At 44.8% G+C, this 27,692-nt stretch overlaps 1 protein-coding gene across 1 annotated transcript in view; it reads right to left on the reverse strand.

Moving 5' to 3' along the window:
• SLCO5A1 (solute carrier organic anion transporter family member 5A1) overlaps positions 1–4,622 on the reverse strand; it is a 118,807-nt gene extending 114,185 nt beyond the window's left edge. Inside the window, exon 1 of the mRNA XM_032610320.1 lies at positions 3,725–4,622. Coding sequence (XP_032466211.1) covers positions 3,725–4,622 — 898 coding nt within the window. The remainder of the gene's footprint in view (positions 1–3,724) is intronic.
• Positions 4,623–27,692: the final 23,070 nt, after the last annotated feature.

Raw genomic sequence — 27,692 nt, forward strand, 5'->3', positions numbered from 1 at the left:
CTATTCTAGAAAAGTGTCCTTTTTCTTCCTTTTCCCACCTGGTTAGCCATTCTCTCTTGCTTCCCTGTTTGGTTCATGAATATCTTGCCCTGCAAAAGGTCACACTTGCTCTCTCTCCTTGAGATACAATTACAAACCATGGTGCACTTGCTAACTTCACTTCTTCATAACAACAAAGCTTTCTCTATGCTCCGGGTCAACGCTGAGCCTCTCTCCTTGCAGAAGGAGTTAGGGCATTGAATGGGTGCAAAGACCGCTGGATCTCATCTACGACCACATCTCTTCTACGCTGAAAGCTGCCAGAATGTTAACACCGGAACTTTCAAAAGATTAAGGTATACATTTACATTCCATTTCAGTGGTTTCTACTTTAATTCAGATATTTGTTCCTGCCCGCAATTACTAATCTGCTACCTGCTTTTTTCCCCCCTTCTTCTTCTGTGGTTGTCATCAGTTAGAAAGACTGACCAAAAACTTAAGAAAAGGGTGGGGAGTGGACAAGGTAATATAGAAGAACAGTTTTGCAGAAAATAACAAAGATATATAACCCGTTAGTTATTAGGAAAAATTCCATGTGGTAATGGGTTAACACTTTTCATGTTCTAAGAATATAGTAGTCTCCCTGATTGGAATTTGTATGGAGGTAACCTGTAAAAGCTGCTTTAAAAGGTCTAAAGAATGGTCTCGTTTTGATCATGTTTTGATGACTTTAGGCCAGTTCTGCATCCTTCTGCACCATATTCAGAACTCTACTGAACGTGGCCCATCTTTTGGTTTCAGTTGACTTTCAGATCCTCTTGCCAAAAAGCATGCGTTGTTGAGGGAAGTTCAAGGTCTCTGGGGTCAGACAGGCGTGGGTTTGACGCCCATAAGCAAGCCACTTAAATTCTCTGAGCCTTAGTTTCCTCATTCATAAAACAGGGAAAACAATTCCCATCTCATAAGGCCATTAAGAACATTAAATCAAAGAATACAGGTAAGATTCCTAGTACTCAAAACCACTGGAGCTTTTACTGAGAGCCATGTAATAAACAGAGCCATGTAACAAAGCAGAATTCTCATGAGTTTCCCAAAGAATGTGTCCTAAGGCATTCATCAAAATGTTTTCCAAAAGAACCAATTATTAGTCAATATCTAAAGAAGGAGAGGAGGAGGTGGTAGGTGGAGGGGGGGAGGGAGCAAATCCCATCTGTAGAACTTTCTTCCCCTTTCACATGTCACTTCACTTGTTACCTTAAACTGGAAATATTTCTTCATTACGTTGAAGGCACCTCAGTTGCTGGGATTGTGTCTCATTTTCGGTCTTCCCATAAGGGGTACAGTGCTCAGCACAGAATACGTACTTGCTCTTTCATTCTTGATGGGCAACCACTACCAGAAAAGTTAAATCTCAGGGCTCTTACTAGTGGATGTTCTCTCTTTGCGTGGGGCTCTGCCTGTGTTTTTCATGAAGCAGATTTGTGTCAGTGGTACCTAGAAGCGGAATGGAAGGGAGACCTGAGTTTTCAAAGTAAATGGAGGAAAAGATCAGTAAGAATAAAGAAAACAATTGGGATATTTACAGGGTCAAGGTATCACTCTAAAGACTGCTGATTATTTTCAAAGAGAGAAATGTGTGTTTGCAGTGGAAAGACCTGGCAATCACCCACGTAACTAAGTGATTAAACTCATCAACACTAATGAATGGCCAGATGCATCTAATCGAAAACACGGAGTGTCACCTATGAAGTAGTCTGGCCGAAAACGTTTCGTCTGAATCAAATTACACCTTTGAACTCCCGGTTTACAAGAAATATAGGGAATGGAGGAACAAGGTAAGTGACACCACGAGGAAATAATCAGATTAATCTAGAATGTGGAACATTCCACAAATCAACTAGCCTTGTCACTTCAAAAAGTCTATGTGGTAGAGAAAGAAAAAAGTTGAGGCACTGTTCTAGTTTAGTAAATGCTAAGAAGGCAAACAGCCAAATGCAATGTATAAATGAATCTCAACTGGCTCCTGGTTTGAAAATGTATGTAGCAGACTTCCCTGGTGGCACAGTGGTTAAGAATCTGCCTGCCAATGCAGGGGACACAGGGTAGATCCCTGGTCCGGGAAGATCCCACATGCAGCGGAGCAACTAAGCCCGTGCGCCACAACTACAGAGCCTGTGCTCTAGAGCCCGCGAGCCACAACTACTGAGCCCATGTGCCACAACTACTGAAGCCCACGCACCTAGAGCCCATGCTCAGCAACAAGAGAAGTCACCGCAATGAGAAGCCCGTGCACCACAACGAAGAGTAGCCCCTGCTTACCGCAACTAGAGAAAGCCCGCGTATAGCAACGAAGACCCAACGCAGCCAATAAATAAATTAATTAATTAATTAAAATTACTTAAAAAAAATAAATATCAGTAATAAAATTTTTTTAAAAAGAAAATGTATACAGCTAAAAAAGACTGAGTGGACAATTAAGGAAATTTGAATATGGACTGGAATTTGATGACCATATGGAATGGTTATTAGCTTTCTTAGGACATTTAAGCTCCTGAGTTATGTAAAAGAATGTCCTTATTTTCAGAAGATATGTGCTGAAGCCTAAAGGTGTCTACAATTACTTTCAAAGGGCTTAACCTCCCATCCAAAAATATATATATTTCTACACACACACACAAACTGATAAAGTAAATATGATAAAGTGAACAATTATTGAGTCTAGGTGGTGGATATACTGACGTTCATTGAACTATTGTTTCAAGTTTCCTGGATGTTTGAAAATTTGTCACAACAAATGTTAGAAAACGTGGAGGCAAAGTAACAAGCAAGCTATTCCTCTCTGCCTGAACAAAAATTTCTTTCTCTTACATTTAATAATAAAAACAAATAATAAAACTCTTATCCTGATGCATTTGGGCCAGTTACTGGGGACTATAAATGGCTCAGACACACCCTGTGTAACCGATTCTGGGGACAGCCAGCAGTCATACTGAGCAAAACGCATAGCCCTCTTCATTGAGTATCACTTTCACTGCCCTTTCACTGTCCAAGAGTACTGCTTTTCAGAAAATAGTAATGATGTTTCCCCCAATATCCTGTAACTGAGGGTCTTCAAACCAACAACAAAAATCGTTTTGGATAAACTTTACAACCTGTGATGTTGCTTCTGTATAAAGATAATCTAGTCATTCGGTATCATTCAAGTTTTTTTTTAAATAGCGACGCAGATGATACGTAATGAATACAGATATGAAGTCAATAAAGTGTGTTTCATGTAGCCTGGGTTCTCCACTAACTCTGCTCTTGGGGGCAGGAATGAGAAGCAGCAGTGGATGAAAGTAGTAAATAACCTTATTCCACACACAGCAGTTACTTCTATTCCTTCCTGACCCTTCTAGAAGGACAGCTTTGAGAAGATAAGCTTGATAAATTCGAGCTTCTCCAAAGATAGGCAGCAACAGAGAGAAGCACCACCCCACAGTTAAAAGTTTGTATTACTTGGGAAAAGACAAGTGTGAGTCTGAAAATTAGTTGAAAGAACGCTCAACTATTTGATTCTTTCCCAAACAGAAAACACACCACACTAAGGCCAAAAAAAAAAAAAAGAAAAAGAAGATAAACTGAAGCTTAATGCATATATATGATATAATGCCATATATTATACACAATATACAACATCCAGTAAAATGTGAAAGTGCTTCCTTTTGATTTTTGAGTGCAAGCTTATCTGAGAGGAAAGTCTTACCTAGGTACAAGGATGCATTTTCTTTCTTGACATTGTCGTCTAAGTAGGTTGGTCCCAGGGTATAAATAGGTGTGGAGCCCATTCCAATGAGAATCTGCGCGCAAACGAATAAAGCCACATAGACCCAGTGACTGTTTCCCCCCGAGTCCTTGAGGCAGGTGGGAGGCTCCGTCGTGGCCGAGGAGTTGCCATTCTGACACAGGCCGTAGTTGGCCGCCGAGGCGTTCAGCTCTTGGATCTGGTAGGGGGACGAGATGAAGTGAGGTAAAGCGAAAAGGGCGGCCCCCAGGGCAATGAGGAGTCCCCCCACGGCCAGCCACAGGGGCCGCCGCCCCCGGCCGCCGAAGTAGCTGACGAACACTACCACCACCAGGCTCCCGATGTCAAAGCAGCTGACCAGCAGCCCTGACTCGGAACTCTTCAGACTGTAGCGCCTTTCGATGGTGGTGATTACACTGCTCAGGTACCCGGAGACCATTAACGCCTGGATGAAGGTCAGAAAGCACATGCAAACCAGGAAACAACGGGAATCGGTGAGGACCACATAGAGGCACCTTCTGCCCTGGAGCATGGCCAAAGTGGAGGACACCGATATGGGTTTGCCGATTTCCACCCTGTGGTGACTTTCCACCAGCCCTGCCATCTCTGCCGAAGTAGACGGGGCGGAGGGGCTGGGGGCCCGCGGGCCAGGGCCTGGCTTCAACTCCTGGTGGCCAGAGGCGGGCTTGGAGTCTTCTCCGGCAGGATTCAGGTCTGGCCTGCAGGAGGCGCTGTTCAGGGCGGGTAAACTCTTGGACCTAAAGGTCTCGGGTTCGCACTTCTCTTGGACCGTTCCTACTCTGGCGCTGGCCTCCAGCTGCTCTCCCGCCTGGGGCTGCAGCCCAGTGACTCCTTCCATGGCTCTTAGAATTCAGATTCGATCGCCGGTCGCACTCAAGGACTCCGGCCCTTTTCATCCACCGGCAGGAGGGGCCGAAGCCGGGCCCAGGCAGTCGTGCCCACCAGGGACCGGGGCTGGGGATGCGGAGCCGCGCAGTAGGGCATCCTCACCAGCAGGGAGGTGCCCAGAGCATCCTGACCGCAGACGCGGCCCCGAGGCTCCTCAGCCGCGTGCCCCGGAGGGCAGGGGTCCGCGCGGTCCTGCGATGAGCCCTTAGGGTCCACCTCGGGTTGGCAGCTCGCGGCAGGAGCCTTGCGCGTCCCGGGCGCATCCCCTCCGCCGCCGCCGCCGCTCCGCCTGCAGCCCGGAGCGCGTACGCCCAGTGCCCAGCGTGGGGGCGGTTAGCGCTGTAGCCCGCGCCGCATCCCGCCCGGCTGGCTGGGCCAGAGGCGCTCGGTCCTCAACGCCTCGGCTCGCGACACCCTCGGGCGCAAAGCTGCCAACCTGCAAAGCAGAGAGAGGGCGGTCAGCGAAGGGCGGCTGCGGCTGGGACTGGCGTCCCGGCGCCCCGGGGGACAGCGCTGGGGCACTCGGAAGGTCCCAAGTGAGACCGAGGGATGAAAGAGGAGCGAAGCCCTAGAGGAGGAGGCGGCTACAGGCTGCAGCCTCTAGTGCCGGAACAATAAGCAGCAGGCGGTCTGCAGAGACCCTCCCTCATTGTCTACCGTGGACCTGCCCCCGCCCCGCCCCTTTTGCCTTAAACAGCGCATCTGCTTTTATATGTTAATAATTATCAACCTGGCAGCTCTGACCCAGAGACAGTGTCTTTTATTCTAGTGAACTAATTGCAACATTTTGGCTTTCCTACTCCATTACTCAAAATGGAAAAGGCCCAAAAGAACAAAGGAAAGTTTTTTGGTTTTGGTTTTGGTTTTGGTTTACAAACACTGTGCACTCCCACTCCCGATTTTTAAAAATAAAAGAAAGGGGGAAATCTAGGTGTGTAGAAATGTGTGTACACAATTGTGCGCAGGCACGTGTGCGCGACTGGATGTGAATCCGTCTTCTCCATCAGAGACACGTATTCAAAGCCCAAGGCAACAGCAAAAAGGTCAGAGTGCTTGCCTCTTTATTCCCAACACTAAAAATAACACCCCTGCCCCCAGCCGCCGGGGAGAACTATTCAATTACAAATACCAGAAGCGTTCGAGGCTGCGGCCCACACCAAGTCCCAGCGCGCTGTGTCAAGCGAAACAGAAAATCAATTTGCATTGCGGAGAGGTGGGGAAGCCACAACCAAACAAAGAGATGCCGGCGCGTTGTCACAGCGCGCTGGGAGCCCACGGATCCGGCTTGGCACTCGCAGGCGGCCAGGGAGGTGTGCTATTTACATCCCGCGCAGCCCGCGAGCGTGGGCTCCGGGTGCGCGCACGCGCGCACACACACACACACACACACACACACCGGCGTGTCTGTGTCGGAATCCCCTCGCGCGATACGGCACCCTGCTTGAATTCAACGCGAGCCGAAAACAGGTGTGTCCCCGGGGTAAACCTGCGCCCCAAATCTCGGGGACTCCCACTCCATTCCTCCGGCCCGGGGGGATGTGCACCAGGTGGGAGAAAAGAGCCGGACTTCGCTGCATTGGGTTTCACTCTACCGCGCGCTTTTGTGATGCTGCTGAGAAAAGAAAGGAGAAAGGGTAAGGGAGAAAGGCGGAGAGCTTGGGATCCAGGGGCGGCCGCTCCGGCGTCTCCCTCGGCTCTGCTGTGCCAGCCCCGCTCCCAGATTCCCGGCCCGCCAGCCACTCACAGCCGGGGCTTCCCCGCCGCCTCCTTGCCCAGGCGCCTTCCCGGGGAACCCCACCGGCTGCCGCGCACCGAGCCGGGGAATCCCGGCAAACTCGCTCCCCGCGCCGGGGGCGCCCGAGCCCCTGCGGAGCGGGCACCCGCACCGCAGCGCAGCCTCGTTAGGGCACACGGACACCGGCCGGCGGCTCTCGGGGCCGGCGTGGCGCCCTGGGGAACACCTCCTGCGCGCGCGCGCACACACACACACAGACACACGCCACCCGCAGGAGGACAGGCCCGCCAGGGACAGCTCGCCGCGCTGCCGGGGCGCACGAGCCGCCGCTACTCACTCGTGAGTCAGCCGGTCCGTCTGTTCAGCTGAGAGTGGAACGGCGGGAGGTGGGGACCTTGGAGGTGCGAGAGTAGTTGGGAGTCCCCTCAGGAGGCAGCCTCGGTCCAGCCACCAAGAATCAGTGAATGAAGTCTGTGACTCAGGCTGAACTCTTCCCCCCACCCCTCGACTGTCTCCCTAGCCTCTCCGGACCCTCGCGCAGACGCGCCCCGAGAGGAGCAGCAGAGGGCGCAGGCGCGCGGGCAACCGCCCAGCCCAGCCCAGCCCAGCCCAGCCCGAAGGCAGCGAGCCACCCGGCTGCCCATCACCTGAGAGGCGGGGGAACGCGAGGAGCCAGAGGGAGCAGGTCTCCAGAAAAGTCAGCTGCTGAGGTAGAGAGCCCACCCGGAATAAGGAAATTGTTTCTGTTCGTTTATTCTGAGCCGTGGACACCCACCATGTCTCAGAAACCATAGTAGGTTCTGGGGACCAAAGATGAGCAGGACAGATCCCTGGACTGAGGAAACCTCTGTCTTGTGGAAGACATACCCCTGTAAGTAGCCTAAAACAACGTGGTAAATTCTATACAGGGTAACACTGGAGAACCTAATATCCATTATTAACCAATTAGATCTTCATTTCCAGGCAGAAAGAAAGGCATGTGCAAGGGCACCGGGGCACGGTGCTGAAGGGAAATAGGTAGGTGAGTCGCAGGGTGATTGCAGGGGTGGGGCAGAGGGCTCACGGCAAGAGTGGCAGAGTAGGAAAGATCAGCAAGGGCTTCATAAGTCGTGTGCTGTGAGCTCTGAAGGGCCAGTGCCATTCTGACTTGGTCACCAGAAAGCTGGTTCTGGCAGTGGTGGGTGAATCTAAGCCACTCGGAGGGCATGAGACAAGTTAGGAAGCCATCTCAGTGGTGGGAGCATGGAGAGGAAGGAACTGCTTGAAGACACTGACAAGGTAGAAGTGGCCAGACTTGAAAGCTGATGTCATCTGGAGACTGAGAAAATGGGCCAATATAGGATGTCTCTCAAGCTTCACACTTGGGTGACTGGGTGGATGAGGTCCCAGAAAAACATAGGAGGATAAACATGATCTTAGGGGAAAGATGCTTCTCCTTTAGGTGCATTGACTTTGAAATGCCTTTGGGACATCCGAGTGTACATGTCCCATAAGCCAGTGGACATATAACACACAGGCATCCCAGATTAGGGAAGTGGATTAGGAGGCATTAGCCTGAGACAGCATAAGGTGAAGAAGGAAGATGGTGCAGGAGATCTGAGGAGAGGTAGGCTAAGGGCAGGGCCCTGGGGACACCATGATCTGAGAGCCGGAGAGGGGAACATCTAAGAAGGGAGATTAGAAGCAAGGGTCAGAGAGATCTGTGAAGAGTCAGAAAAGAGGGACTGTCTTAGAAGCCAGGGGAGCAGAAAACTTTTAAGAAGGGCGTGCTCAGACGCAGGAAAGGCTGAAGAGAAGCCAAATAGGATGATAACCGAAAAGAGCCCATTAGCTGTAGCATGTGGGAGGAGACTGAAGAACTTTGACAAAGGAAGATGGTGATCTAGCTAGGGGAGGGGCTGTTCTACCGGTGACTGCACTGACCACTGCTGCCGTGCCAAAGTCACTTCAGTGGCCCCTGGCCTTCAGTGAGAGCGCTGGGTCAACTTTACAGCGTGATGAGGGAAGTGGAGAGAGATGAAGTAACTTGGTAAAGGCACATAGCTAGTCTCAGGCTGATTAAAAAGTCCATGCTCCATAATACTTCATTCCCTAGGGAAGGCTAAAATAAGCTTTCAATCTGCTTTAAGAATCATTTTACTCCAAGATAGATTTTTTTTTTAATTTTTGGAGAGAGAAATAAGCTTCCACTAACTGTTTCTTATAGTGTTTTACGTGACAATTTTAAAGGCCCAAAGATAATAGATTATTTATTCTCTGAGGAGAGCCCATTTAATACTGGAAAGCATCATGGGATAGTGAAAAGAGTATAGAATCAACGTGAATTTTCATCCCAGCTCAATTATGGCCACGAACAATTTATTCAATGGTTATTTATCTGGATTTCCTCATCTGTAAAATGAGGACACAATTACCTACTTGAAAGTCCCGAGAGGGTAGAATGAAATGACATAGGTGAGACATTCAGCCTGTGCCTTAGTGCATAGTACAGCCAATAAATGTTTGTGCCCTTCTCAGAGAGCCCTGGACATGAGATGTGCATACTTTGAAAATGTGCTCTGTCACATCAATCCTTCTTTTGCTAAAAAAAAAAAAAAAGTCCATGCTCTTACCTCTGACCCTATACTCTCTCCCTTTTAATCATATAGCAGCTTGACTTTTTGATGCATCTTGTATCTGTTAATTATCTCACTTTAGCCCAACATCCACCATATATGTACAGCTGATCCTTAGAGGACAAAATAAGTCAGCTGACACCAAAGAACAGTCAGTGTGTGCCCCAAATCCACGTCGAGATAGCACTGATCCGGCAAGTACCAAACTGACCGATCAGACAGGGCAAAGACATTCATTCCTCATCCCCTGCCCCTGTCCCGTCTTCTTGAGATGCCATCAAGCCCACTGTCACTTTTCCATAAACAGGAAATATGTCTCCAGCTGCCACCCTGGCCCAGATCTTAGCTACTATGTGGCACTTCCTGTACCTGATTACTCCTCTGAGCTTATTCTGGATCCAAACAGAATCAATCTTCCTCCTATTACATCCTTGCAAGCTCTGTGGCCCATTCTCTCATTTCAGGCTCAGCCATAGACATCAGTGTTCTACAGCAAATTCAATCTGTCGCATCAGGTGCCAGCAGAGGGCTTCCTTGCTGAAAGTCAAATAATCGTGTCCCTGCCACATGCTGTTTATTCATGGTCAATTACCACAGTTACACCAGAACACAATTCTAAGAACCTATAGGTTTTTTTATTACTACTAATGGAAAGATCACGATGTACAGACAGGATACAAAAGATCCAATTAGCTACTCATACGGGAAACAAGAAGAAAATATTTAGCAACAGACATTCTTGAGCTTTCCCTTTCATAGTTAAATGTGACTTTGGAAAAGGCCAGGTGTACCTCCATCAGCCCTGAATCTTCAGATTCAGAGAAAAAAAGATGGACTGACTTCATGGGATTCTGCTACCCCCATGGCTTATTTCACACGATATGAAAGAGTACAGTTGCCGAGACCAGAATACCTGCCTTGTCAGGTATGCTGGGAGAGGAAACACATGACTATAAACCCTTCAAATTTCCAGGCATGTTGATGCTCCTTCTATGTCACTAATCCGTCTAATTTACACATAAATTGCTTCTTTCCCAATCTTCATATAATAAGATGTAGCTTTTGGAATTACCTAGGCCATTCTATGGGCTTAAAATCTAGCTGCTCTGGAGAATGGGGTAGGGAAAGCAGAAGGGACCCCTTCCTCCACTCCCATCCCTTTTTCCTTAAGAAGTTTCCATTCAGAGGTCTCCCAGACAAAAGAAGAAGAACTGGGTTTGGGTCTAGAATATTTTCTGGGCTTAAAATATAATACATAGTTGCCAGTACTCTAATTGAATTAGGTATTGGTTCTTGAAGAGAGGATAAGTTGTATTTTAAAGGTAACATTTCATACATACATATAAATTCAATTCAATGTATTTCAATATATCTAATTGAAATACAGCTTTATTTTCACAGACCCTGAAGAAGTATACAGATTACTAACCTCTGTGACATAATTAAATTGCATCTCTATTCTTTTAATTTATTTTTTTTTCTTTTTTTGGTGATGCTATGGGGCTTGCAAGATCTTTGTTCCCCCACCAGGGATTGAACCCATGCCCTTGACAGTGAAAGCACAGAGTCCTAACCACTGGACCACCAGGGAATTCCCGACATCTCTTTTTTTTTTTTGGCTGCGTTGGGTCTTTGTTGCTGTGCACGGGCTTTCTCTAGTTGCGGCGAGCAGGGGCTACCCTTCGTTGCGGTGCACGGGCTTCTCATTGCGGTGGCTTCTCTTGTTGCGGAGCACGGGCTCTAGGCGCACGGGCTTCAGTTGTTGTGGCACGTGGGCTCATTAGTTGTGGCACACGGGATTAGTTGCTCCGCGGCATGTGGGATCTTCCCGGACCAGGGCTCGAACCCGTGCCCCCTGCATTGGCAGGCAGATTCTTAACCACTGCACCACCAGGGAAGCCCCTGTGTTAGTTTTAGATGTACAATATACTGATTTGATATAGTATGTATATATTGGAAAATGATCACCACAGTAAATCTATATTTGGTGACAATTTTTTTTTCTTGTGGTGAGGATGTTTAAGATCTACTCTCTTAGCAACTTTCAAATATCCAACATGGTATTACTGATTATAAGGTACCCGCTTAACAGAACTTGGCATTTATTCCCTTACTGAGAAGTAAATTTCAATCTGGGTAAAGCAGAAGAGGGACAGATCTGGCCCTGGGGTACAGTGAATTGAGGATGGTGACCACCATGTCAGTTTTAGCACTGCAAGTCCCCAGCCCAAGAAACCACAGTCCGATGAACACTTGGATACTTCGTCACCCTCTAAAGGAGCCAAGAAATCAGGCAGTGCCTCTGGGAAGCAGTCAGGACAAGATGACAAGACCCTATCGACCAGGACCTCCTAGAAACTGCTACCTCCCTTAATAAAAATATGCCAGAGGGACTTCCCTGGCGGTCCAGTGGTTAAGACTCCGCGCTTCCACTGCAGGGGGCATGGTTCGATCCCTGGTCGGGGAAGTTCCGCATGCCGCATCGTGCAGCCAAGAAAATAAAAAACAAAAGAAAATGCCAGATACTCCAAGGCTAGTAATGAGGAGAAAATTCCCTGTGAAGAAGAGACATTTGTCCACAAAGATTCGCATTCCCTTGAAAGATTTTCGTAATCACCTCTGCTGCCACCAGGGCTTGGGGAAGGCACGAGAGAGGAGAGGCCATCTGCCACGCCCTCAGCATCTCCGCCCATTCTTTGTGGGTATGTCCTCGCCACTCTTCACCCAGGCCAGTTAGTTCTCAGGGCTGTGTTTGCAGCTGGCAACCTTGAGGGGTGAGGTAACCTTTCCGCCTGGCCGGAGAACAGGCTTGGTTCTGCGTACTCCAGGGAAGCCCCCCAGGCTCAACGCTCCTCCCCTGTAATGCGTGTGCAGGCGTCCACAATGGACTCTGCATCACTCCTAGGACTTGGGGGCACGGGGGCTGGAACACATATCAGCCTGACACTCGGCCTGCTGCTTTTGCATGAGGAACGACGTACGTTGTCTCTGATTCTGCAGCCTCGCCTCCCCAGGATCCATGAAACAGTAGCAGGCTAACTTGTTAGCTTAGAGGGAGGATGAAATCCTAGACCTCACATAGTTCTTGAGGCACCACCCGATTTTAACATTCTGACCCAACTACTAGCTTCCCTCTCACTCTACAGGGCAACAGATGGGCCAAGGCCTGAATTCTTAAACAGATCTTTCCTTAAGCCTAAAGGCCAATAAAAGAAAACAAGTACATGGGATAACGTGAAACGAGCTGTGTCAGATATGGTTGATGGGCACTCGCCATGCAGCCCCGACATTTCTGTTTTTTCTTGAATGTCAGAGTCTGGAAAACAAAACAAACAACAACAAAAAAAACAACCTACATTTCGCAGACTCCTGGGCAGATCAGGTTCTGGATAAGAATAGATACACGCTTGTGAGTTTTGGAAGGTGGAAAAACAGCACAGGTTACACCCATTGTGACTCTTATGCCAGCAAGCAGGTCATGGAGATGTGGTATATTTCTGCTTCAGCCTTCATTGGTCTGAACTCCAGCTTCTGGAGGTTGAGAGGCAGTTACAGCATTGGATCTCTGGATCCAGCCACACAGGGAGTCCTGAAATCAGTAGACCAGTGAAGACCTTTGATTCCCACCCTCCAGATTGTGGCAGATGGACCAGCTTCCCTGGCAGGACAGATCTGCAGTTCTAAGAGTCATTCCTGATCACCCAACCTAAAGACCAGCCCTTCCAGAGAGTTTGTAAGCTCATAACTTCCTATAGAGAATCCCTTTCTGCCTAATAGCCCAGAGTGATTTCTCTGGGCAAAAAGCAATACCTGAGATAGTCAGCTTGTAAATTAGGGCTACTCCTCCACAGTTTGGGGTCCCTCTGTAGCAGAAGTCCCTTTTGGGATCTACCTCAAGGATGATCTTGAACTCTCTGGAGACATCTCAAAGTCTGGATCCAGTGAGTAAAGCCAAGAGAAAGCTGGAATTTCTCTCACCTTTCTACCTTCTAGATTTCTGTTTCCTAGCCAGAAACATGCTTCTTCCCTAGATGACTGGAAAGAGTCACATTTTCAGAGGTGACCTGAAGGAGGTGATTTTATTCCAGGGTGGAGAAGAATAATTAACACGAGATAATATAAAACAACACAATCACTGCAGTGACCCACTGTTGAGGCTCCCTGCAAAGCAAATGGGAAGGCAGCAGGCTTCATTTCGTTACATTTATCTCAAAGACCTGATGCTCAGACAGTTATAAATAATCTGCGATATAGTCCTGCTGGTGGAAAGGCAGACTGACTGGCGGACAGCAGAATCATTCTCACTTCCCCACCCCTCTTTCCAAGGTCTGTGCCCTCTGTGGGATGGATAGAGCAGAGGGGGTCAGAACAAGGGCTCCACGACAAGCTAACACTACTTCCTCTTTGTGGTGAGTGCATGGTGTCACTCATACGTATTTCATCGCAAGAAGCTGCCCCAATTCTAAGATACACCATTATTTTACATATCACCAGGAAGGGAAAAATGCTGCCTGTTAGACTATGACACATCTTAGTGTGTAATTTAATCTTAATGACTAACGAGAGACAAGAGAACTCTATTGCCGAACTACCTAAATTTTAACTCTGGCTCTGCTGTTTATGGCGGTATAGGCTCGGACAACTTATTAAACCTCTCTGCCTCCGTTTCCAAGTCGGGATTAATCCCAGTATCTATCTCAGGGTCGTTGTAAGCAGAAAATGAGAGAATTTTGCAAAATGCTTACAGCAGGGCCTGGACCAAGGTTGGGGCTAGTAAATGTTAGCCGTTGTTTTAATTATGCATTGCTGCCTTTTGTATTCATCTTATTCATATTTTCTCCTCCCTGATTGTTGGAGGGCAGGGGATCTGGAATCTTCTATTTCACGCAGACCACACACTTATCTAGGATTAGCTCGTATCTTGGAGATTATGTTTAGACCGATAAAACATCGTACATCCTTTAGGAGGCTTCTGTTTGTCTTGTTTTGTCTTCCACTTTTCAACCATATGAACTGCTTCCTCATCAGGACCCCACCACCATGCAAAGATTTACGAAAGTTAAACAATAATTATCCTCTCATTTATCATATTAGGACTGACTACATATCTTACAGACATTATTTCATCTTCCCTCTTGGATATATATTACCAATCCCTTTTATGGAGGAGGGAGCTGAGAATCTGAGTTGATCATCAATGTGACCTACATCATTCAGCTTAGAAAGCGTCGAAAGTGATCCAACCCCAGATCAGCCACATTCCAAAATCTACACTCCTAGCCACCTTGCTGTATTTTCTCCCATTTGGGCTGGGATCCCAATGACTGGGATTCAGGTTTCTACAGGGCTGCCTACCATTTCCGTCACTAGTGGTGGTTTCTTCCCCAGGGGTGACTCCTCCCCAGCCTCCCCTGCATTCCTTTCCTTTACTGGGGAACCTGAGCATCACAGAACAAGCTGCCCATGAAGCCCATCCCTCAGAAAACTGCTGCCCACCTGCCACCCCATTCCATCACAAGGCTGAGGATAACTGGTCAGCCTCGCCTCATTCCCTCAGAGCCAGTCTTGTAGAGAGAGACGAAATCAACCCTGGCATCCTGAGATCCCAAATCACAAACACCGCATAGTAGAATTCTTTTCATAAAAAAAACCCAGAACTGGACTTCCCTGGTGGCGCAGTGGTTAAGAATCTCCTGCCAATGCAGGGGACATGGGTGGGTTCGAGCCCTGGTCCAGGAGTGTCCCACGTGCCACGGAGCAACTAAACCCATGCGCCACAACTACTGAGCCTGCGCTCTAGAGCCCGTGAGCCACAACTACTGAGCCCACGCGCCACAACTACTGAAGCCCGCGCACCTAGAGCCCAAGTTCCGCAACAAGAGAAGCCACCGCAATGAGAAGCCCGAGGACCGCAACGAGGAGTAGCCCCCGCTCACCGCAGCAAGGACGCGCGCAGCAAGGACGACCCAACACAGCTAAAAATAAATAGTAAATAAATAATTTTTTTTAATTTATATTAAAAAAAAAACAGAAATGTAGGGTACTGTGTAGAATGATCAGGAGCTCAGAGCTGCCTGTCTTTTCAAACATTCTTTCCTTAATATAATGACACTGGAAAAGAGCTCTTTACACAGTTCGCTCAAATCCCCTTCTCTCCTCTCTATCCTCTTTTGTTGATGACATTTTTGACAATTATCTGACTGCAGAGAAACTCCCAAAATCCAGGTTGAAGTGCTATATTACTTTTAACTATTATTGCTATTGGTTTGGGCACGTGTGTGCAGGTTCCTTTATCTCTGGCCTGACTTTTATGCTCCGTTCTCTTTGGATGTCACTGATACCCTGGCAATTGTTCTATTTCCTTTGTTGTAACTGTTGAATACCAAGTGACCCAATACAAGTAGAATGTACCACTTGGACCATCAGGGAAGTGATTTTAAAGGATTTAGTGTTCCATTTGGGTGCTGCATAAACTGTCATCAAGGAATGGGATTTAAGTGACAAATGAATTGTCTTATGTCATTCCCTCTGTGAAAATTGGAGCTGTTAGAGTCTCAAGTTAGTTTGCCCCAGCTGAGGATGACCAGGCAAATAGGCATGTAAACAATGGAAATATGACATCGAAACACCACGATCTTGTCCTTCCTTCAGCTGGTTTTGTTTGCGAAATTTCACGCCAGACGAAAAGCGTGATTTTTCAAACAGAAAAGAACTGTTGTGACAGTTTGCACACTTCAGTTTCTCCTCTGGAGTTTAAAATGTCCCTTTCTCTTACTCCACACAAGGAGACCACTGGTTTTTCTGCCCTCTGGTACTTCTTCCATTAGCGTTTTTCAAGGAAAATAAGATTGTTTCTCCTCCACTCTCAGGAACGTCGACATGCTTTTAGAATCAAAACTGTTGTACAAGTCACAGTGTACCCTGTGGTTCTTAAACTGTTATTTAAATGCTGTCGTGCATGGAGAACAGACTAGTGGTTGCCAAGGGGGAGGGTGTTGGGGGAGAGCCGGAGTGGGAGGCTGGGGTGAGCAGATGTAAGCTTTTATATATAGAATGGATAAACAACAAGGTCCTAATGTATAGCACAGGGAGCTATGTGCAATATCCTGTGATAAACCATAACGGAAAAGAATATTTTTAAACAAGAAGGAACGCCTGTATATGTGTAACTGAATCACTTTGCTGTACAGCAGTAAATAACACGATATTGTAAATCAACTATACTTCCATTTTAAATAAATAATTAATTTTTAAAAATAAATGCTGTCATGGGCTAAATTGTGGCATCTCCAAACTTCGTATGTTGAAGCCATAACTTCCGTACCTCATCCTGTGACTGTATTTGGTAACAGGATCTCTAAAGAGGTAATGAAGTTAAAATGAGGTCATTAAGGGCTTCCCTGGTGGCGCAGTGGTTGAGGGTCCGCCTGCCAAGGCAGGGGACATGGGTTCGTGCCCCGGTCCGGGAAGATCCCACGTGCCGCGGAGCGGCTGGGCCCGTGAGCCATGGCCGCTGAGCCTGCGCGTCCGGAGCCTGTGCTCCGCAACGGGAGAGGCCACAACAGTGAGAGGCCCGCGTACCGCAAAACAAAAAACAAAAACAAAGGCAGGAAAAGACCCATGTCCCAGCTCAAATAGGCAGAAAGAGTCCCCTCTTACCCAGTCTTTTTGTTCTGTTCAGATCTTCAATTGATTGGATGAGGTCAACCACATTAGAGAGAACTGTCTGCTTTACTCAGCCTACTAAATAATTCAAAAGTTAATCTTACTCAGAAACAGCCTCACAGACACACCCAGAATAATGTTTAGCCAAATGTCTGAGCACCCCGTGACACAGTCAAGTTGACACCTAAAATTAAACATCACATGTACCAAACCGGAAACTCCTGCCAAATCTTACAGCTCACATGTGATGGATTCTTACTGGAGATTTTCCCAAATTTGACAACAATCCTAAAACTTGCATAATATTACCAATAATGAATTGTGAAGCTGAAACAAACTTCTCCAAACTATCCATAATAAAATAAATAGATCCGTCACGAAAGAAATACCTAAGCTTTCTTTTTATTCTCTCTATAGAAAATATTATAAAATTACGGTCAAATGAAGAAACAATCAAAGAGAACTTAGAAGAGGGAGTTCCCTAGTGGTCTAGTGGTTAGGATTCAGTGCTTTCACTGCCCTGGCCCAGATTTGACCCCTGGTCAGGACTTAGACCCCTGCAAGCTGCCTGGCATGGCCAAAATTTAAAAAAAAAAAAACACTTCAGAAGAAAAAAGTATCAAAGATGTATGCCTGGCAGTTAATTAATAAAAACTATTATGTTACTAACACAACATTGTAAATTAACTATATTTCAATTTATAGTTGAAACAAACAAAAATATTATGTTATTTTTCTGGATTATTTTTATGTCTGTGGTGTTTGTTAGCTCTTTAAAATTTATAATTTGTTGGGATTTCTTTTTCAGTCTAAGTAAATGTCTTCTTTCACATCTAATTTTGTGTTTGTAATTTTGTATTCTTTTTATTAAAGGTGGTCTCTGACGTTGCTTAAGACCCAGGAAACATGTCCCTTGGCTGGTCTACAACATTTCATAGAATAAAAATTTTCAAGCTATTAAGGCCCTTAGAGATCTTTCTGGTCAAGTTACCTCAACTCCAGGTGTACATTTTTTTTTTTTTTTTTTTGGCCACACCATGTGGCTTGCAGGATCTATTTCCCTGACCAGGGATTGAACCCAGGCCATGGCATTGAAAGCACCGAGTCCTAACCACTGGACCACCAGGGAATTTCTCATGCCATTTTAAAATAAAGTGTGACACATAAATCTTAGATGACCTGAGCGGAGAAGCTGGGTGTGGAGGGAGGAGAGAGACCTGAGGTAAATTTTCAGATTAACATCAAAACCTTCCCAAGTCAGGATGGACCATAAAAGTACAGCAGTGGGGCTTCCCTGGTGGTGCAGTGGTTGGGAGTCCGCCTGCCGATGCAGGGGACATGGGTTCGTGCCCCAGTCCAGGAAGATCCCACATGCCGCGGAGCGGCTGGGCCCGTGAGCCATGGCCGCTAAGCCTGCGCGTCCGGAGCCTGTGCTCCGCAATGGGAGAGGCCACAACAGTAAGAGGCCCGTGTACCGGAAAAAAAAAAAAAAAAAAGTACAGCAGTGATGGGAAACAGCGGTTGCTAGAACTAGGGTGGCTACCCCTAGCCAGTAGCCGAATGAAGCTGGTTGATACGGAAGTAATAGGAACTCAGTAAAGCCAAAGTGAAATCAGTATATAGGCCTGATGTTGGCTGAAGCTAAGTTAGCAAATTAAGTTCTGGGAGAAGCAAGATGGGAAAAAGAGGTCTGCAGGGACCAGGTAGACAGAAGAAGGTCTGGACATTACACATCTAAGATGTAGGGACCAAGGCCACCCTCTTGGTACTGGCATACAGAGGCTACCTGCCAATATGGTGAGGCAATCTTGGCCCTCAAAAGAGGAAGGCCCTGAGAAATGAGATTCAATGACAGGAAAAACTAAGTTGAGAAGAGAATAGAGCCATGGAATAGAGCCAGGAAAGATCAGAATGGGGTACCACACTCTATGGCCAGGTCAACCAGGAGGCAGCATGGAGGTCCCGGATGAGCTGAAGATGAGCCCTGCCTGAATCAGGGAGGTACACAGAGTGGGAGACACAGGCAAGCAGCTTCCATTGTCATAGTTTCTGAATCTATGGCAACCGATCCCATTGTCCAAACTCCTGCAGAAAAGCAAGGAGATTAAGGCACCCCAGGGATTTTCAACCATTAGAAGGTGTTGATCAAGGGGACATGGATAAAGGAGATGCTATAGCAGCCAGAAGGAGAAAATGGAAATTAGTTGATTACCAAGTCCTAAAAGACCACAAAGGAGAGGGGGAAGCTTCACCATATTTGTAAACGTGAGGGGACAAGGGAATCAATGAAAACGCAGGACAATATCCTTTGAAGATGGCAGTTAGGAGTGAGGGCGAGGAGACAAAAGAGATTAGACTCAACTTCATTCATCGTGCCCAGTCTGGTGAGCAGGGCTCATAGGAGATTTGATGAAGGAAAAGGCTGAAACTAGTGGCTAAAATGGACCCTGGGGGATTATCAGTTAACATTCACTAGCATGGAAAAGCAAGAGCTGGTTCTACAGCACAGTAAGTGATGGAGTCATGAAGAGTCTCAAAATCATTTTCCAGTGGCAGGTGGACTGTCCAGGCAGCTGTGAGTATCAGTTTTTTTAATTGGGTGAGGAGAAAATGTCACAAGCTCACAGTAATGATAGAGCAACAAAGGAAAACGATCTCTCTCGGCTGTTTTCAAAGGGCTAACAGTGCCCTTTGGCTTTGTCTGGTTCCAGGAATTATACACTCATGATAACTGCAAAGCAGCCCCACACAAAGGAGCCCTATTTTCCATTCTTCATCTACTCTTACTCCAATCTGTAGAGGCAAAAATAGAATGCTGTTATAATGCTGGTCATAACAGGGGAGAGAATGCCTCAGGCAAGAACATAAATGGAAAAAAATATATTACATTTGGATTATAAAAATCACACTCAGTGGTTTATACAGCATAGACAGAAAGAAAATCATAGTTTAACACACTGGCAAGTGGGACTAACTATTTTTAAAACAAAGCTTTTTAATGATACAAATGCATGAATGTTCATTAAGATAGAAATATCCCACATGATTCACTCTTCATTTTAATTAAGAACACTGTGAGCAGTTTTCACTTATTTTTCAGAATAATGATTTTGGTTAGTGGACTACCATAGTAATCTCCCAATTAACACTTTACACAGTGAAAAGCAAAATGATGGAAAGATTTTACAAATTCTTAGATCCATGTGTAAAATGGTTCATAGATATTTAGACGTATGAATAAATGGTAAGAATCGCAAAGCCAACACATACTGTTCTGCTGTCTATTATCTTTACTGCCTGCAACTACAGAAATATGTCAAGAAGATTTTGAGTGGTTTAAAGTTTTCATATATGGCCAACTAATATTTGGCAAGAGAACCAAGAATACTCAATGGGGAAAAGATAGTCTCTTCAAGAAATGGTGATGGGAAAACTTGATATTCACATGCAAAAGAATGAAACTGGACCGCTATCTTACACCACTCACAAAAATTAATTCAAAATGGATTGAGGACTTAAATGTAAGACCTGAAGCTTTAAAACTCCTAGAAGAAAACATAAGAAAAAAAGTCCCTTGACATTGGTCTTGGAAATGATTTTTTGGCTGTGACACCAAACACACAAGCAACAAAATTTTGGGTCTACATCAAACTAAAAATGTTCTGCATAGCAAAAGAAACAATGAACAAAATGAAAAGGCAACTTACAGAATGGGAGAAAGTATTTGTAAACCATATATCTGATAAGGGGTTAATATCCATAATACATAAGAAATTTATATAACTCAATAGCAAAAAATAAATAAATAAATTTGATTTTTAAATGGGCAAAAGACTTAGGTAAACGTGTCTCCAAAAGAAGACATACAATTTGCCAACAGGTATATAAAAAGATACTCAACATCATTCATCATCAGGGTGATACAAATCAAAACCACAGTAAAATACCGCCTGACGCTTGTTAGAATGGCTATAATAAAAAAGACAAAAGATGTGGTGATTGATGTTAACTATAGTTATTGTGGTGAATATTTCACAATATATACACATATTGAATTATGTAGTATACCTGAAACCAATATAATGTTATATAGAAATTATATCTCAATTTTTTAAATGAAGGGGAAAAAAAGACAAGAGATAACAAGTGCTGGTAAAATGTGGAGAAAAGGAAACCCTTGTGCACTGTTGGTGGGAATGTAAGTTGGTACAGCCACTATGGAAAACAGTATGGATGTTCCTCAAAAACTTAAAAATAAAACTACCATATGATCCAGCAATCACACTTCTGGGTGTATATCCAAAGGAAATTGAATCACAGTCTCGAATAGATATCTGCACTCCCTTGTTCATTGCTGCGTTATTTACAATACCCAAGATGTGGAAACAACCTAAGTGTCTATCAACAAATGAATGGATAATCAGAAAATGTTGCCTATACAATAGAATATCATTCAGCCATAAAAAAGAAGGAAATCCTGACATTTGTGACAGCACGGATGGACCTTAAGAGCATTATGCTATATGAAATAAGTCAGCTAGAGAAAGATGAATGCTGTATGTTATTGCTTATATGCAGAATCTAAAAAAAAACAACAACCAAGAGTAGATTGGTTGGTTGGCAGGGGCATGGATGTGAGGGAGGGTGGCCAAAGAATACAAACTTCCAGTTATAGAATGAGCACATTCTGGGGTCCTAATATGCAACATGATGGCCATAGTTAACAATATTTTATTGGATACTTGAAAGTTGCTAAGGGAGTACATCTTAAACATTCTCATCACAGGGCTTCCCTGGTGGTGCAGTGGTTGAGAGTCCGCCTGCCGATGCAGGGGACATGGGTTCGTGCCCCGGTCCGGGAGGATCTCACACGCCACGGAGCGGCTGGGCCCATGAGCCATGGCCGCTGAGCCTGCGCGTCCGGAGCCTGTGCTCCGCAACGGGAGAGGCCACAACAGTGAGAGGCCCGTGTACCGCAAAAAAAAAAAAAAGTTCTCACAGAAAAAAAATGGTAACTATGTGAGGTGAGGGATGTGTTAACTAATCTTACTGTGGTAATCATTTCTCACGATACATATATATCAAATCATCACACTGTACACCTTAAACTTACCTAATGTTATATGTCAGTTATATCTCAAAAAAGCTGGAAACAATTTTTAAATAAAGTTTCACAAAGACTTTGGACAAGTCTTTAGGGTTCTAAAAAAATTAACAAATTCTGATAACTATTGTCAGAGGAATAACTGGCCAGAGTCCAACAAGCTGATATATGCAGAAACATTTGCGAACATACAAGACCCCACTGTTTTGATTTGTTTGTTTGGGTTTTTTTTTTTTTTTTTTGGTGTGTGTCAATATATATTTTTTTCATTTTAAAAATTCTTTTCCAGTGTAATGGAACTATGATAACAAATAAAAAGTGTATAGATTTAAGGCATACAACATGATGATTTGACATAAGGCCCCACTGTTGCTAGTATCATGGCTTTGAAAATTCCTCTGGGGACTTCCTTGGTGGTCCAGTGGTTAAGACTCCACGCTCCCAATGCAGGGGACCCAGGTTCGATCCCTGGTTGGGGAACTAGATATCATATGACGCAACTGAAGATCCCGCACACCACAACAAAGATCCCACTAAGGATTGGTTCCATGTTGCATAGGGTCTTAGTTGCAGTCTTGCTGCAACTAAGACCCAACGCAACCAAAGAAATAAATAATTTTTTAATAAAATAAAAAAAATAAAAATTCTTCTGAAATACGGGAATTAAAGATGAAATAGAGACCCCAGGAAAATAGGTGTATCCTGTATTGTCATGTTTCAATAACTAGCCTCTTCCCAAAAATATATTCTCCCATTTAACAAGGAAGAAAAATAGAACAAGAGAAATGCACTCAAACTAAGATGTAAATAGACTCATTATGTAACTATCTGTCTAAAAATAAGAAATAAAAATAAGCTCGTTGTCTCTTCTACAGATTATTTAGATGCCCAAGATGTTTGTTACATTAAAAAGAGCTTTAAGCTTTTAAAAAAATGATTAAATTGTGTATTTATTTGGAATTCTGAATCTGGTCACCTCGCACTTGCCAAAGAAAAATATATTAAAAAAGATTGAGGACTTCCCTGGTGGCACAGTGGTTAAGAATCCGCCTGCCAATGCAGGGACACGGGTTCAAGCCCTGGTCCGGGAAGATCCCACATGCCGCGGAGCAGCTAAGCCCCTGTGCCACAACTACTGAGCCTGCGCTCTAGAGCCCGTGAGCCACAATTACTGAACCCGCATGCCACAACTACTGAAGTCCGCGTTCCTAGAGCCCATGCTCCGCAACAAGAGAAGCCACCACAATGAGAAGCCCACGCACCACAACGAAGAGTAACCCCAGCTCGCCACAACTAGAGAAAGCCCACGTGCAGGAACAAAGACCCAGCACAGCCAAAAATAAATAAACAAATTTATAGGAAAGAAAAAAAAAGAAAGAAAGATTGGGTGTGGGGAGAGCCCTAACCTTCTCCACTCCCAAGAGAAATATTCTATAAGACATATTTAGACATGGAGTAAAATTATCTCCACACTGTTAACGGGAGACATGATGTTGAGTATAAAAGGCCATGACTAAGAGAGGAGAGGAAGAAGAGGAAGAGGAGAGAGAGAGAAGAGAGGAGAGAAATGGCTGCGTGCAGGTTGGATGCACCATCATATTGAAGTGAGGCCAGGAGGCAGCAGACAGAGTTTTCCGAGCGCTGGCATCGTGGGTGGCGGTTGAGGACAGACATAAAAGCTGCAGAATTAACTAGTCTCAAGATGACACATGGAACCCTGGCATACAGTTGTTGGCCTGAGAACTGACTCAGCCTTCCAGATGCTAGGGAGGATTTGATTCCTGCCTACAAACAACTTCCAGTGACCTTGGGAGGTCCAGAAGTGAATCAGGGCTTCAGGTGCTGGCGCAGGCTGATGCCTTTTTAAGAAATGACCAAATTGGTCAGAATTTGACCCATCCAAGCAATTTATCCCCCAATTTTAAGTGACAAAAGATGTGACCATTAATTAGAACTGATTCTATCTAAACATGAATATGAACATATCTAGGAGGGAATTTGCAAAATAAAAAGTTATGTTAAAGCCATACAGGACATTTTTCTTCGAAAAGGTTGCTACATTATTTTTGCCATTTCAAAAGCAATTACACATGCACAAAAGAAAGAAAAGCAATTACGGGACTTCCCTGGTGGTCCAGTGGGTAAGATTCTGCCCTCCCAAACCAGGGGGCCCCAGGTTCGATCCCTGGTCAGGAAACTAGATCCTGCATGTCGCAACTAAGAGTTCACATGCCACAACTAAGAAGTCCGCATGCCGCAACGAAGATCCTGCATGCCACAACTAAGTCCCGGCCTAGGCAAAATTTAAAAATAAGTAAATAATAAATAAATATTTTTTAAAAAAGCAATTACAAGGAAAAGTCCAAAAAATGATCTGTGAGAAAATATTTACAACTTAAATCACAAAGACTTAATATGTGAAAAGTTCTTAAATTCTGAGAAAAAAAGACAAAAATCTCTAGAGAAAAGTAAAGCTTAGAAAACAGTTTTCAGAAAAAAGAAAGTTCATTTGCTTGTTAACATGTGAGAAAAGATGCTTAACCTTCACTCAAAGAAAGAAAATGTAAATTTAAACTGCACTGAAGGGCTTCCCTGGTGGCACAGTGGTTAAGAACCCGCCTGCCAATGCAGGGGACACGGGTTCAAGCCCTGTCCGGGAATATCCCACATGCCGCAGAGCAACTAAGCCCGTGCGCCACAACTACTGAGCCTGCGCTCTAGAGCCCACGCGCCGCAACTACCAAAGCCTGCGTGCCTAGAGCCCGTGCACCGCACCGAAGAGTAGCCCCTGCTCGTCACAACTAGAGAAAGCCCGCATGCAGCAATGAACACCCAATGTAACCAAAAAAAAAAAAAAAAAACCTGCACTGAGTTATAATTTCTCACATATCAGATGGGCAAAAATCCAAAAGCTTGACAATACACGCTCCTGGTGACACTGTGAGGAAACCAGCAGGCTCATACATTGCTGGTGAGAGGTAATTACAGATGCACTTCACGTTAGACCCAGCAGTCTCACTACTAGGAACCTACCCTATAGATGGATTAATACCGAACAACAGATTCACAGGGTAAATCATTACAAAATTGTAATAGCAAAAGATTGGAAACTCCCAAATGTTCACAGTAAGGAACTGATTGAATAAACTACCCACACAATAAAGTATATACAGTCACAGTGGTTTCCAGTATACATTAAGGGAAAGAAATGCACTACCGTATATATCAAATGCTACCTTTTATGTAAAAAAAGATCAAATAAGAAATATATATCTATATATACGTATGCTCATACATATGTATGTATATTTTTTAATTGAGTTTATTTTTCCAAAAACTCTGGGACGATAAACCAGAAATGAATACTAATAAGAGTCAGCGAGTTAGCACAGGGAGGTAGAGTGAAGAACAGGGAGAAAGATGGAAGCCAGACTTTTCTGAACCTTTTCATATAGTGTTGATTTTTTTTTTTTTTTTTTTTTTGTGGTAAGCAGGCTTCTCACTATTGTGGCCTCTCCCGTTGCAGAGCACAGGCTCCAGACGCGCAGGCTCAGCGGCCATGGCTCACGGGCCCAGCCGCTCCGCGGCATGTGGGATCTTCCCGGACCGGGGCACGAACCCATGTCCCCTGCATCGGCAGGCGGACTCTCAACCACTGCGCCACCAGGGAAGCACTATAGTGTTGATTTTGGACCCATGTAAATATTTTGAATGTTCAAAGAATATATTAGATTAAATCAAAAAGAGAAAGCAACCCTAACGTTGAGAAGAAACAGAAACAAACATTTCTGTATCAACTGACACAAAGCAAAAATTCATTCCAAGTGACTTTTAGAGCACACATTTGGACTATACATTTCTTAGTGGGTTATAGTCCAAAGACTAAAAGAATTACCAAAAAAGTCCTCAAAATTCACTTAGTGTTTTTATTGTTGTAATGATGCAATAAGACAGATATTGTAGTTCTGAAGCCCGTTTATAAGTCTACTAGGATCAAGCAAATAATACATTAATTTTTTAAATTTTCTAGTAAAAGAGAAAAGAAATTTAAATATAAAACCAATAAGTTAAGAAAACCTCATAATGTTACAATTTTTTACAATAGCTTGATTGAACTATAATTCACATACCATAAAATTAACCTTTATTTAAAGTGTAAAATTCAGGACAGTTGACCCTTGAACAGCTCAGAGGTAAGGGACACTAACCCTCCACAGTCAAAAATCCAAGTATATAGAAGAAAAAAAAAAATCCAAGTATAATTTATGGTCGGCCCTCCATACACAGTTCCTCCCTTTTCGTGGTTCTGCACCTGCAGATTCAACCAACCTTGGATCATGTAGTATTGCTGTATTTATTATCGAAAAAAATCCGTGTATAAGTGGACCTGCACAGTTTAAACTCTTGTTGTTCAAGGATCAACTGCAGTTTTTAAGCATATGCACAGAACTGTGTGACCATCACCACTATCTAATTTCAGAACATTTTCATCAACCCCAAACGAAACCCCACATCCATTAGCAGTCACTCCCGTTCCCCCATCCCTACCACTCGGCATTAGCAGTCACTCCCGTTCCCCCATCCCTACCACTCGGCAACCACCAATCTATTTTCTGTCTTTATAGATCTGTCTATTCTGGACATTTCATATAAGTGGAATGACACGGGACTTCCCTGGTCGTCCAGTGGTTAAGAATCTGCTTTCCAATGCAGAGGATGTGGCTTCGATCCCTGGTCAGGGAACTAAAATTCCACATGCCACAGGGCAACTAAGCCCATGCGCCACAACTACTGAGCCCACACGCTCTGGGAGCCTGCACGCCATAACTAGAGAAGCACGCGCCACAACAAAAAAGATCCGGCATGCCGCAACTGAGACCCGATGCAGCCAAATAAAATGAATAAAATATTTTAAAAAATAAAGTAAAATAAATGGACTGACACAGTATATGGTCATTTATAACTGACTCCTCTGACTTAGCAAAATGTACCAAAATCTGTACTACTTTCCTGCGGCCACTGTAACAACCAACCAAAAACTGGACAACTTAAAACAACAGGATTTTATTCTCTCACCATTCTCAGGGCCAGAAGTCCAAAATCAAGGTATCAGTAAGGACGAGATCCCTCCTAAGGTTCTGGGGGACCCTATGTTCCTTCTCTCTTCCGGCTTCTGGTAGGTCCAGCCATTCCTTGACTGGTGGCCACATCACTCCAATCTCCACTACCATGGTCACATTGCCTGCCATTTCTCTGTCTTCTGTGTGTCTCTTATATGGACACTTGTAAAGGGCCCAGAAATAGACTCATATGTGTATGAAAAAATGGCTTTTCAGGGGTGGTGGTGGTGGTGGTGTGATAAATTGGGATTGACATATATACACTAATATGTATAAAATGGATAATGAACAAGAACCTGCTGTATAAAAAATAAATAAAATAAAATTCAAAACAAAACCATAGTATCTGTGGAGCACAATAAAGTGAAATGCAATTTAAAAAAATGACTTTTCAACAAAGATGTAAAAGTAATTCAGTGGAGAAAGGATAGTCCTTTTTTTATATAGCTTTTAAAATAATTGTCCATGTATTTACCTTTATTGGGCTGTTAATGTCTCCATATGGCTTTTTTCTTTAATTTTATTTATTTTTGGCTGTGTTGGGTCTTCGTTGCTGCACACGGGCTTTCTCTACTTGCGGCGAGTGAGGACTACCCTTCGTTGCAGTGCGCGGGCTTCTCATTGCGGTGGCTTCTCTTGTTGCTGAGCACGGGCTCTAGGCACGCAGGCCTCGGTAGTTGTGGCACGCGGGCTCAGTAGTTGTGGCTTGTGGGCTCTAGAGCGCAGGCTCAGTAGTTGTGGCGCATGGGCTTAGTTGCTCGGTGACATGTGGGATCTTCCT

The sequence above is a fragment of the Phocoena sinus genome, chromosome 17 (genome assembly GCF_008692025.1).
Source record: "Phocoena sinus isolate mPhoSin1 chromosome 17, mPhoSin1.pri, whole genome shotgun sequence".
In the NCBI taxonomy this organism is placed as follows: Eukaryota; Metazoa; Chordata; class Mammalia; order Artiodactyla; family Phocoenidae; genus Phocoena; species Phocoena sinus.